This window comes from Ornithodoros turicata, chromosome 2, assembly GCF_037126465.1.
Source record: "Ornithodoros turicata isolate Travis chromosome 2, ASM3712646v1, whole genome shotgun sequence".
NCBI lineage: Eukaryota > Metazoa > Arthropoda > Arachnida > Ixodida > Argasidae > Ornithodoros > Ornithodoros turicata.
Genome location: NC_088202.1, coordinates 27096638 through 27110437, shown reverse-complemented (window position 1 = coordinate 27110437; position 13800 = coordinate 27096638). Strand labels below are relative to the sequence as shown.

Genomic DNA, 13800 nt, shown 5'->3' with positions numbered 1-13800 from the left:
TGGCCGGTTGCTCCCAGTAATGGCCCGATACCTCCCCGATCGATTGTACTACCTGGGCTTATTTGTTGAAAACAGGAGGCGTACGCCTTTTCTGTGACACTTATGCTGTTCATAATTGTCACAGAACAGGCGTACGCCTCCCGTTTTCAACAAACCATGGCAGATAACGATATCATTCGAAATAATGGTTGGCTAGGAGCGTGCTATGCGGTGAAGTTCATTTTTAAGAGTCTGGATCTTTGGTGGTGTCTTCTCAAGGGAAGATTCACCAGAGTTCATTTTCATTGTATTGGTAGCGGCGTTTACGAGTCTGCATATCAGTCGTATACCAGAAATACCTAGATAAGATTCAAAGAAAAATATCTTAGCGACGCTTTCCGATAGCTGTATATTTTATTTGAAATAAATTGGAGACGAACCGCAAAGGAGCGAGTCGGGGCCGGAATGCCGCTGCCGGCTTTCGTTGATCTCAACCTGAAATGAGAAAGATAAGTAGAATATGAGTGAGCTTGCGCGACACATGGCTAAAGGACATGCGCTTAAAGGGTCTCTGACCAGAAGCTGGAGAGACTTTTCCACAGTGGCTACCGATAGAATACACAAAAGCAACTTCACATACGAAAATGCATGCCTCAACACCTCGTAGTTTTCGTAAACTCGAATTTTGAACATCGCCGTTCACGCCGACGCTGGCACACCTAGCGTCAAACCACGAAAACGTACGCATATATAGAAAACTCATCTGGTCATCCCATTGGGGTGACGTCAATCGCCCATGCAATCAGCGCGCAGAATGCCGTCACGTGATCGAGCACTACAACAACAACTTTCGGCAAGAACCAACATTTTTACGCCGATATACTGTTGTCACAATGTCTGGAAATGAAAAGTATGTATATACGTACTTCGAAATCTGCGACCCGTTTTATAACTGCGATAATCCAATTAGCGACTTCCGTGGAAAGAGGAACTAGCTACGAGGCTACGAGCTACGACGACTTTCGGGATCCAGCGCGCTGTTTCACGGAGTTAGTGTAGTGTGTGTATTTCCAAGTTTTCTTTATTTATATCTTTTGGAACAACGACCAATTTATCGAGGCACACAGACTTCATTTGACATGCCTCGGTTGTGTCGTCAAAGCGGGATTTCTCGGCGGGCATTCAGTTCCGTACGATACTGCGCGTTCAACCGCAGCGGCAGGTATGGTTGGCAGCGGATTTTGCCAATCGTATTTGAAGAATGCAGACTATGAGACGGACCCCTCAGTTTGAGTACAAAGAACCTCCGCCTACAGCAGTCCGCAGAGCTTTCCTTGAATCTATCTTCCAAGACTGTTGCATCTGGACGTGACGAGGTTAGTGTCTTCTGTATAATTCATACAGTGATTATATTCTCCTTCTGAGAATTACGTTGCGGCATGCAGATGTTAGCAGACCATTTACGCAAGAAAGAAAAATAAGGATTAAAGAAAAATTGAAGTTTACGCACTAAATCAAAAGACATACGGTACATTCCGAGTGTTGTTCAGAATGCAGCCATGCCAATGCTGTAAGTAACATCCACAGTACGTAAAATAAAGCTGTGTATTCCGCATCTTGGTGTAACATTTTAATTGTCACAGCAATGTGCACCAATGTAGTTCATGACTTCCTTGGACAAGATGTGGAACCAAATATTGGAAATACAAAGGCAGGGATCAGGCACAAAATTTCTTCTATTTGTTTTCCTTATAATATGCAGGTACTGCCCATAGTAAAGAAGGGCTCTGGATTCTAAACCAACGCAGTGGAAATCCTTAGTTCACCCCAAGCTGTACTATTGTTGTCTAATCTGGGAAAACACCACAGAGGGCAACTACGATAAAATTGCAGTGCACAAAAAAAAAAGAAAGAAAGAGAGAAAGCCTGGTGTACGACAACCATGTCTACAGGTGCAATGTGCTGGACCCTCGTTGCAAAGAGGCCCACCAGGGGTGCCACTACAATCCATCCATCCAGCCATAGACACATAGACAAATACAACAGACAAAGTGCTCACTTGGAAATCAGATATTTACACAAAATTGCCTTGCAAATTCAGAATCTTTTAGCGCCATCGCAAACACTTGCCATTACGGTTTTGAAATCCATCACTGTACCACCTAACAAGGTTCCACTGCTACGGACCAACTACGGAAATCAGCAGAAACCGTTCCTTTTCCGAACAAATTTTTTCAGCTCATTGGAAATGGACTTCCTGTGTCCAGTTTCAAAACAGGGTTACACAAACTTGTTGAAGTCTTATTACAGACAGGCCACTCTGTTATGTATTTGTGTGTGTGTGTGTGTGTGTGTGTGTGTGTGAAAATGTGCAAAGCTCGGTGCAGTTGTGTATTTTATTTATGTGGTTGTGATTTGCTGTATGCTCGTAGTGGTAATATCTCAGTTATCGCACACTGCATTGGTGCGAAGCACCTTATCAGGCTGATGCTTTTCGTGCCTGGTAGCCTCATTTAATTTTCTATGAAATGAGATCCTCATAAATTTATATGGCTTTTTTTTAACAATGTTAGGGTGATGACTTCATGGAAGTGGAAGGAACAGGAGAGGAAGACATCTGGCAATGGTCATGACAGTTGTCCGTCAGGTACGGGACCAATTTCTTTTATAAATGTGCTATATAGCGTGAAGTTGTTACTAACAAAAAGTTTTTTGTTCCCTTTAAAGGAATGTACATGTGGTGAGCACGCGTAAGGACTTCACAAATCTCAATACAACTTAGACCTGCCTGTTACACATGAGATGTGTGACTCTACTTACACACAAAAGCTTCTGCAGGTTCGATGCATGTATATTTTGAAACATGAAAGACAGAGTGCTAAAAATATATCTGAGGTTGAAAAATTGAGCAGTTCATTGCAGTAATTCTATCGATTTATTTTCAGCATTTTGGGAAATATATTGTGATGGCAAGATTCCTGTGTTGTACTGCCAGACCATCTGCTATTGGAGTTCCATGTCCTAGTTATTATACATAATAGCTGTTTGAGGTTATTACATATTTATTATGCAAGTTTTGTGCCTGTGAGTTCCTGCAAATGTGCTCTGCGGTGATCATACTGGACAGATAGCTATGCCTGTGTAATAACAGTGACTAATGTTCTCCTGCCCAAAAACCTATTCCTAGGGTACATCCGCACCCTTGGAAGTCACTGGAGAGGCGTGTTAGCTTAGCTCAATTGGTAGGAGCCCTGGAACGGTAATACAGAAGATATGGGTTCAAGTCCTACTACTGGCTAACCTTCCCAGTGACTGCCTTCTTTCATCATTCATTTCTCAGGCACTTAATGCTTTGTATGTATTTGTCCTTTCTATGTGTTCCAGTCTCCGAACATCAACTGCCATGTTCAAAAGAACTGGAATATGCCTCTGCAATCTGGAACCCATCCCAACAATCTCTTGGGATTTCTGAATCGACAAAGTAGAATTTGTACAGAACCGCACGGTTTGTTGCTCGTGATTATCATCCTTTTTCCAGCGTCTCAGCCATTAAAGCCCAACTCTTTCTTACTCCTTTAATTACCAGATGAAAAGTATCAGGCCTGGCATTCTTTCGTAAGTTATATTACGGTCACCCCCCCTCCACACCCCACTTACTGTCAATCCCCTCACAAGTTACTTCCACGACTTGATGACCCGCACAAAGTACTTGCTCCACCTACACAAACAAAAAAATTCCTCTACTCTCCACACCAGCTGATGGTGTCAAACTCGAATGACCTTCCTGCCCACATAGCATCAGAACAAAATATATAGTCATTTATTTCCAAGTGCTATGACCATTTTCCGATCGAATGGATTCTTTGTGGTGAGTGAAGGAATTTTGTGAATTTTTGTGTACATCATTTTGGTATTTGTCTTTTTTGGATAGAAACCTCCCCGTTTATGTAAATCCCTTCACAGGGGTCTTTTAAGTAAACAAATGAAATGAAGAACTTCGTGATACTTTCATAGTCGGAGTATTTTTAATGCATATTTTAAAACAGTGGCTGCTAAAAATGTGTCAGACACCGTTACAAACGCTGCCGTCTGTATAAGGTGAATCATGATTTTTCCCAGAAGCCAATAATGTATGACGCTGCATCACATAAGCTATTTTGGAACAATCTCTGCAGACATATTATGAAGATATTATCTGAGTGCCACAATAAACTATATGAACCACATTTCATACTACATCTTCTTTGACTACAACATGCCTATTTGGGTATTTGAGCAGCCCAAGATACAAAGCTTGGTTCCTCAAGGTCTACATCCTACTCGAACTGGGTGCGCACTTTGCACACAAAAGGAAGCTTGAGAATGAAAAAAATGGCTAGGAAGCAAGCGAGCTGGGGTTTTACATCATGCATGGAAGATTGAGGATTTCGATAGTCAACTTGTGTAGTGAGCGCTTCTGGAGGACTGAGAGCAGGAACCGGAGGTCACACACAGGGTAACCTGCATTACAGTCTGATTTACTTCCACATAACGATCATTAAAATACTTGAGGTGCTTAAACAATACTATTTGGGTGCTATCAGACAGTAAGAGTTCGAACAACACTTACGACATACTGACTGAATGGGTGGACAAAAGGATGCGTCAGAACAGGATTGGATTTGTGTCTGTGGTGGAATTGAGAGCCCAATGTAATTCGTACTATAGACGGAGCAGGCTGATGAGATGGTGCTTTGTGCCAGGCATCAGCACAGTGGTTTATCCAGAATCCCATGCATGGAGGGGTGTTGAAAAAAGTTGGGGGGAGGGGGGTCATTATTATAGTCGTATCATTAGCGACATGTGTCTACAGCTGAAATTGCAAGGGCACCCCCTGTATGGGGTACTTCCACTCAGTATCTTGGGTATTTAAAGCATGTAGTAGTTACTATGGGAAATGCTTTGCGTATCCTGTTCACCGCGCAGACTGGTATAACGATTCTCTTGTTTTTTCCCAAGTTTGTGCAACACCCACCTCACGAACTGTTGGTATGTGGTGTATCTATTTCCTGTATGAGACACGCAAGCTTAGAACAAAGCTAAAGCTAGTAGGACGCCGAGTATTTTTTCAGCTGCACTCTTTCTGGATAAGTGACGAACAATAACGAAAAATTTAGAAGAACTATTTTGTACTGAAACCAACCAGCATGATCGTGCATGAGACACGCTTCTTACTTGTGAATATGAGCGCTAGGCTCGTGCTGCCCTCGAAGTTCTAAATATGCTACTTTAAGAGCAGCTCCTTGCAACATTAGCACTCGACTTCTTTCGGCATTATTATGCATGAACCACTCCGGCCCCTTTACACGGCGCCGTCAAACACGAAATTTACACAAAACTGTTCATGTGCTTCATCATGATGGATGCTGAAAGATCATCTAACAGTCTGTCGTTGGAACTTCCTCTTCATGCTGAAGTCGGTTCGCGGCTCAACATTTCAAAAGCAAGACCTGCGGACTCTGCTGCACGTAGCAGGTCCCTCTCAGCTGCTGAAAGGTAGCTGAAAAGCTGACTTGTTGACTGCGCTGTGCTTCCACGTTCATATTGAAAAAGCACCCAGCAATACGGAAGTTGCGGAAACCACCCGAACTTCCAGTATGCACTTTCCACCAATAAACGTCGCGGGCGTTTGACGTCATACACATGGGAAAACCCCTGCATAAGAGCTAGAGTTTTGCGCTGATCGCACGAGTTGAGGGCAGAAATCGAAACCGCTTTTCGGCTCCTTGTTTGGAATAGTTCGCGGCTCCGCAGAGACGAAACGTTTCAGTTGTAACTCGGAGGCACCATGTAGGTTCGTTATCCATACAAACAAAGACATTGACCAGGTTCTGGTCAGAGACCCTTTAATACCCCGTTAGCACTGACACAGGGACCACATCGCCTCCAATCGTAATCAGGCTGCGACCCCTACATGCGGACGAAGTGTGCTTCCGCGACCAAGGTTGACACCGCTAGCATTGAATTTCCATTCGTGAACGGGATTGCACACTTCAAGGAACATCAGTGCATGCGCAGTGAGTTTCTTTCTCTCGCACAGGCGTGCTGGGCACACGCAGCAGTTGACGTTGGCGAAAAAATAAAACGGAAACATTGAATTTATCACAAGACAAATTCGGCTACTCCCTCATAACCCCCCTCCGCCCGCAAAAAAAATAAAAAATAAAAAAATAAAAATGAAGAGAGAAAGGAAAAATACGACACTTTCGCATGCCCTATGTGGAGGCCATAAAATAAATACAGACCAAATAAGCGGTTATCGTAGTACACAATGAAGCACACGGTCCTAGTACAATCCACTACTCCGGATACAAGTCACAAGTGCTGACAAGGCTTTACTTTTGCAAGAATTTGCTTTCTCATAATTTTCGAATAGCAAACGTTATCAGAAGCTAATATTTCGTTTTAATTCATAGGTTGAGTGGTCACCGTTCACAGCTTCCACCAGATGGCATCCTGGAAAATCTGGAACCAGAGCCGTGTAGAGAAACGGGAATCTACCATTAACGGACCTGTCAATACCTGGAGCTGCACCCACTTTTTGAGGTGTGTGGGCAATCACCGGTGGAGATACAGTTCGGTATTATTGCAGGCTATCCGAAGTTATACTTCGGTCTTTTTTACTAAGCGCCACATGTTGGGGAACTGGACTGGTTTGGACTGAAACGGATAACTGTAGCGACATACCATAACTATGAATTTTGTTGCCACTTTTGAAAACGCGATCTGAGAGATACCAAGAGGCACCCGTGTTCGAATCCCGGTGGCGGCTGTGCTGTCTGGGTTTTTTCCTAGGTCTTACTCAGACTCTTCGACTGTCGGCACAGTTCCCTTAGAAGTCGGCCTAGGAGGCTTATACCCGGGAGCGTTAGTCGTGACATTGCCCACCTTCGTAAAGCCGACAAGGGCGAGCTCTTTTCCTACCGTCACCACCACCAGCAGCATAATCTGTTTTTGAGTATAGTGAACGCTATGCTAGCTACGCTATGAAAGTACGTCAACCTTTCGCGCAGTTCCTCAGCTTTTCCCCTCGTGCACGTAGAACGGTCTCATTGGATCGCTCTTAAATAAGGTAACACAACAACCGTACGTGAGGACCACGTTGCTTCATGTTTTTCACTATAGTGTTGTGGCCCGGTGGTGGTGATGGTGAAAGGGCTCGCCGCTGCCGGCCTCACAACGTCACGACTGACGCCCGGGGGCATGTGCGTCGCGCGCCTACTTCTAAGGAACCTGTGCCTGCAAATGTCTGAAAGTGTCTGAAGAAAACCCAGGAAAAACCCCAGACAGCACAGCCGACACCGGGATTCCAACCGGGGTACCTCCCACTCTCGACGTGACATGCCCAGCACGCTAACCACTGAGCCACGCGAGCTGGTCGCCCGTCTGCGAATACCCCCTTATTGCTGCTTTCTGACTGGACAGACGCTTTGTCACGTGCTTTCTGCAACCTTTTCTTTCTCTCATGCGCAGAAACGTACCGTCGTAGCGTATTCAGGCGGCAATACTGTTGGAGTAAGAATGTATTTTGAGGGCTTCAGTCGCAATAACCTCCTTTGCAAAATTTGTTCCAGATTTGATGTGGATGGAACGTACTTACGTTTACATGCACGCTCGCATTCTTTTCGTGTTTCGAAATTGTTGCCGTTGCTGTAACACCCTCCGTAGTAAAATCTGAGGCATTGCCATGTTTTCCAGTCGAAGTAATATCTGCTGAGCATTGCCCTACATATCCCTTGTTTCATCTCTTCTCCGCAACGACCTTCGGGTCTCACTACAAGAAAAAGAGCAGAGAGGAAAATAGAGCCGAACCAAGAGGATGGCGGCTAGCTGGTGAACATTTATAATGCAAGAAAACATTGAGCTTGAGGACACATGTGTGTTCGTCTTTTACGTGTCCTCAAGCTCAAGGGTTTCTTGCACTGCGAGCAAAATAGAGACGCAAAAAGTTTTATCGGAGTGTTGTCGCATTTCTAGGAGGTTCCCGTTTGTTGAACAGTGCGACATTTCATAGACATTTAGTGCCACTTTGCTTAAATACAGTCCTGTCTCGTTTATCCGTAACTCAGTTAACCAGAAACATCGTTGTCTGATCTGCGATACCGGGAATCGACAAGCTTGCGTTAGTTTATGTGTGTATTTAGTTCTCCGGAATTATATATCCGTACCAGGGCGTGCGGCTCTAGAAACAATTTTTAACAAGTAATGTTATTCTTGCTCGCTTAAACGGAAACGTGTCAATGACCTCTGCCCTGGACATTTGCTGAAGCTGGCATTCTCCAGGGTGAATGTCACCCCTGGGGAAAGCTTTCCGTTAATGCTTCTTTGCTCCCTTTTTACCCATTTCTACCCAATCACTGACTACGTTGAGGTACGTCACTACAGACGTTTGCCGACTGACAGCAGAGACGATTTCCGAAAGGCGAAAGAGTTGTTCCGTATCCACGGGGCTCAAAAAGTCGTCGTGCGAGCATCGGTTATCCGAAGAGTAAACTTTTGTTATCTGCAGGCCTCTAGTGAAGAAGGTCCTGTCATTGATGTCGGCAAGTGTACGATTTACGACACTCTGTGGAAAAATGACACGTCTTTCCTGTGACCCTTCGGAATCGCAAGCAGAACGGGCGCGTATACCTAGGATCCTAGGTCTATCGAAAGTGCTTTTTCTTTGCTTTGAGGGCACAAGAACCCGGATCATTGCTGTCAGTGGCAACGTGCTCCTCGAAAAAGAGGAACCGGAAAGAGGAGAAGAGGGTTTACGAAACCGCGTTAGGTAAGCAATGTTCTGCTCTTGGTTTCGTTCCCTGCACTTCATTTGTTTATCCAGAAATTCGCTATCGGGATGATAACACGTGACAACCAAGGCAATCGAAGATTAGCGAGGCATGACTAGTTCACTTTATGAAGTCAACTGAAAATATGACGTGAGCTTTGATTTACCTTTACAGAACCTTTCGCATTGGAGACGTGTGTAGAACTTGTTCTCGTTTCCACCACATCCAAAAAAAGTGAAGGCCGTGCATTTCTTAGTGCGAGGATCGTGGTAGAACATAGTTCTGTTTCCGGTACCTGGACATGGGGTGCCCGAGCTGTGTTCTGTGTGGCATGTCATCCAAACCGCACGCTCCACTTTATCATCGGGAATTTCTTCAGAAGAGCCGCCCATGGTGATGGTCGGTATTTCACTGAAGCCTGCGTGATGCAACGGTCGCAGTACATTAACATGAATGATGCGCTGCTCTATAATTAATTAATTCACTGGACACTCGTTTATCGGCTATTTCACTGTTCACACATCCCTTCTCTGTCCTACGCGTTGCTATTTCATTCCCATAACCGTCCCCAAACGGTCGTTGGGCTGTCAGCTTTCAATGTTGTTGCCCTGACGCTTCAGCTTAGTGAACCCACTATCTCAACATTTTACTTCCGCTCGTCTGGCGAAAAAGAAAAGTTCAATAAAGGCGTACTATTACAATCTTAAGGTAATTAGTTACTCAGCGATGGAGAAGTCAGACCATCACTGACAAGTGTGGGTACGTGACTTTGGGCCTGCTTAAGTGATAACTAGATGACGAATGAAAGATATATTTCATGCGTCTGGGAATCCATTCCATTACGCCATCAGTGTATGGAGCATGTCTGGTTTAGGAACTCTTGCACTTATACATACATGCACTTATATACATGCACTTATACATACATATATATATACATGCACTTATACACACTTATACTTATACATACTTATATATACATAATCTCGTCTCTTCAGAATCTTACCGAATTTATTTGATGGCAATCCAAGTGTCACGCACTGTATTCTCTTGAAAGATTGTTTCTTTATATGTGAAGTGGAATCATCATGAGATTAATTTCTAGTTTTGCGATGTATGACGTCATAGACTGCTCGATCTGCAAAGCGCCTACAGGCATTGCGCCTGGAATATCGAGCTCTTCTCCCCACATCTGAAAGCGGAAACGCTTTTGCCGTGCTAGAGAGACGTTAACCCCCAGTGACGTCTCTTACTTTTGGAGAAATCTTGACATTATGCAGTTTTGCCGCTAAACTTCGTGAAGCGTGATGTGCACCGACTGTATTTATATTTTGCGTACTGAGCTTTTGAGCGAGGCACATTTTTGGTACCAAATAAGAAATATCACTTTTTTGAGTCTATCTGGGAAGGCCAAAGTTTCAGTCAGTTCCACACCGTTTTTTTTTTTCATTTTTTTTTCACAGTGATTACCCAAAGACTCAATTCAGATCGGTACATTTCTCGGTACAAATTTTTTTTTTTTTTTCATTTGAATGTGGAAGGAGAAAAACTCTTGCGCCATGGGAAAAGGAGTACGAATTGTGGGTATCGACACGCACTTCAGAGTCGTTAGAGTGCTTGAAAGATCTTCCTTGTGAGCTCGAGGTGTTCATGATGTACAATGTTGGGCTGCTCAGCAGTGCACTAGTGGAGCGTCTGTGTTCGGTTGGTTGTCTTGTTATGACAAGGAGACGTGGCAGCCTTACAGACAAGAACTTTCAGAATACCTTACTCTTGAAGGCCAATGGACGTTACAAGCTGCACTCATGATCTGCACTTTGTTCGCATACCTGAAGAAAGAAAGCCTTTTGACTGTGATGTTCGGTGTTTCTTTAACATGGCGAGAGACTTGTCCCTGTGTAAGACTTCTCTAACTTGTTTTTCTGCCACAAGCACAACTACCACCATCTTTCAGAACATGCGCAATAATTGTGTACATCAAATCTTGCAGTTTGCACGTCGTTTGCCCGCTGTAGTCAACTTTGTAAATGTAATTCAGTGTAATCCAATTACTTTTTTCGGTAATTGTAATTGTAATTGGATTACAATAGAAAATGAGTAATTGTAAAAGCTGGCTAGTTCCATCTCAAATCGAACAATCCGATACACTTGATGTCTCGAATGAACGGGAAAAAAATATATGTTTGAGTCATTGGTGAGTTAGGAGAATTAAACGCTTTCCGAATTCTCTGCGGTGCGCGGTTCGGGAAATAGGAGAGGAGGAAAAAAGTGCCTCTCATAAGGCAACGTCGTCGCGAGCGGGTTTGAGCGTTCGCTACAAGGCCATTTCTTCTCGCATTATAGTAATTTCTTGATCTGGCTTTAGAACACTTAGGGCACGATAGGATCCTTCGTTGGCAGTGCTGTACCGGTTTTTGTCTGTCTGCAAAAAAATATCAAAGTTGACTCAAAGTGCCGAAAAACACCATATTCACTGCAGCTTTGCGGACGATGTACAAAACGGATAAGACTGAGCTCTATGCCGTTTAATTTGTCATTCATAGGGCTCTCGAATAATGTATAATTTGTTGCTCTGCTCTGTAAGGAACGTAAGCGATACCTCTTTTAGTAGCACCATACCACCGAAGAATAACGAATTTCGGAAGCCATTATCTAAAAAACCCGACCAAAAACTTGCCTCGAAAATTTTATATGTTTTAGGTAGTTCCTTAGACTATGCACAGAAGCAAAATCAAAATTCGGACTTCATCGGTAGGCGCACTGTGAATTTTTTGCCAGCCCTATACGCGGAGCGCATTCAAGCGGAGGCACCGTGTCCCGCGTGTTGCAAAATCGAATTTTCCAAAGGGACTTTCAACTTCTGTCTTCATATAAAAAGTAATAGCTGTCATTTGAAACCATTCTGAGGTTTCCTTTTCAAGGTTCTGAGCGTTTGCGTTCAAAGCAATGGTGTAATCGCTGAATCTAGATTGCGGAGCAACCAGATGTGCTCGCATTTTTTGCGGGATGTCACACATGCATTGCAAGTGCTGGGAGCCCGGGAAGAACAGAATGATTTTACATCTTTGTAAGAGGCATATCTGTTCAGGGTTATTCTAAACAAGCATATTTACTGTACGCATTATGGCAGCAGGGACGCAGTGACTTCCAGTATTCTTTGAAACATTTCCTTTCCTACGGCCCCATGACCTCGGACGGGGGAAATTGCACTGAGGAAAATGTTGTTGTGTAGTGCCATACGCACACACTCAAGGCTAATTCATGGTGCCTTTTGTGAACCTTGCCGAAACAGCCCGACTGGCGCCGCTGTCCAATATGTTATTCGGTTCGACATGCTGCGACCTTGCGCAAAGCTTCGCCTACACACAGAAGACGCTTCACTCACTTCTCGACTACAGAAGTGCATGGAGTGCCCTTATACAGAGTGTGCGACGACATCTGCATTACTGTAGTGTGTCGTCCTGCTTTCACACCTACCTCAATGGCCTGTTCGTTGTACAGTGCTGATCGCGTGGATTTCGCTGACTACCGCCTCATACACAAGAAAAAAGTGCTATAGACAAAGGATTTTCGCTTTGCTTCGGAGATCGGCGTAGCTGCCATAAAGACTGTGGTTCCAGCAGATCAAGCCGAAGGCGCAACAGAAATGGGCCAGCTATGTAGAAGCTGCTTCAAGTACTTCACAGCAAAGGTGCCTGAATCACAACACGCAGCAATGTTGCCCACATTTGAAAGAAAATCTGACAAGAACCTGCCATCAAAAGTAATATTAAGGAAAGTGGCTTCCACGACGGCCTAAAGCAGTTCATGACACGAGCACTCTCATCCACCCGGGATGCTCTGCATAACTTACGTTACCTTCTTACCTACGTCACCTTGTCTTCTTCGCTGTCAAGTTCTTGTTATTCTGTGTACTGTAAGTATGCTTCGATATGATCACCGTGGACAAATATGCCTCTTATAAAGACGCAAAAGTATTCTAAAGCATTCTGTTCTTCACGGGCTCCCAGCACTTGCAATGCATGTGTGCCATCTCGCAAAAAATGTGAGCACATATGGTTGCTCCACAGTCTACATTCAGCGATTACAACACTATTATGAATGCAAGCGCTCAGAACGATTTCAAATGATAGCAATTACTTTTTACGTGAAGACAGAAGTTGAGAGTCCCTTTGGAAAATTCAATTTTGCAACACGCGGGACACGGTGCCACGGCTTGAATGCGCGCCGCGTATAGGGATGGCTAAAAATTCACAGTGCGCCTACCCATAAAGTCCGACTTTTGATTTTTCTTCCGTGCATAGTCTAAGGAACTACCTACAACATATAAAATTTTCGAGGCAAGTTTTTGGTGGGGTTTTTCAGATAAAGGCTTCCCAAATTCGTCGTTTTTCGGTGGTATGGTGTTACTGAAAGAGGTATCGCTTACGTTTCCGACAGAGTAGAGCAACAAATTCTACATCATTCGATAGCCACATGAATGACAAATTAAACGGCATAAAGCTCAATCTTATCCGTTTTGTACATCGTCCGCAAAGTTGCAGTGAATATGGTGCTTTTCGGCACTTTGAGTCAACTTTGATATTTTTTTGTAGACAAACAAAAACGGACACAGCCCTGCCAACGCAGGATCCTATTGTGCCCTAAGTGGTCTAAAGCCAGATCAAGAAATTTCTATAATGCGACAAGAAATAGCCTTGTACCGAACGCTCAAACCCGCGCGCGACAACATCGTCTTATGAGAGGCAGTTTTTTCCTCCTCTCCTACTTCCCGAACCACGCAGCGCAGAGAATTCGGAAAGCGTTTATTTCTCCTAACTCACCGATAGCTTCAACATATATTTTTTTCCCATTCATTCGAGACATCAAGTGTACCGGATTGTTCGATTTGAGATGGAACTAGCCAACTGTAATTTAATTACTTTTGTGAACATGTAATTGTAATCGTAATTCAATTACTTTGGAAAAGTAATTTTTACAGGTACGGATATGAACACCCGATTTTTCATGT

At 43.9% G+C, this 13800-nt stretch overlaps 1 protein-coding gene across 1 annotated transcript in view; it reads right to left on the bottom strand.

Annotated features, from left to right (window-relative positions):
• Positions 1-370: 370 nt before the first annotated feature.
• The window catches only part of LOC135383256 (carboxypeptidase inhibitor SmCI-like), an 87182-nt gene continuing 73752 nt past the window's right edge, over positions 371-13800 (bottom strand). Inside the window, exons 3-5 of the mRNA XM_064612794.1 lie at positions 8956-9207; positions 7619-7792; positions 371-474 (exon numbers count right to left, since the gene is read on the bottom strand). Coding sequence (XP_064468864.1) covers positions 470-474; positions 7619-7792; positions 8956-9207 — 431 coding nt within the window. The 3' untranslated portion in view covers positions 371-469. The remainder of the gene's footprint in view (positions 475-7618; positions 7793-8955; positions 9208-13800) is intronic.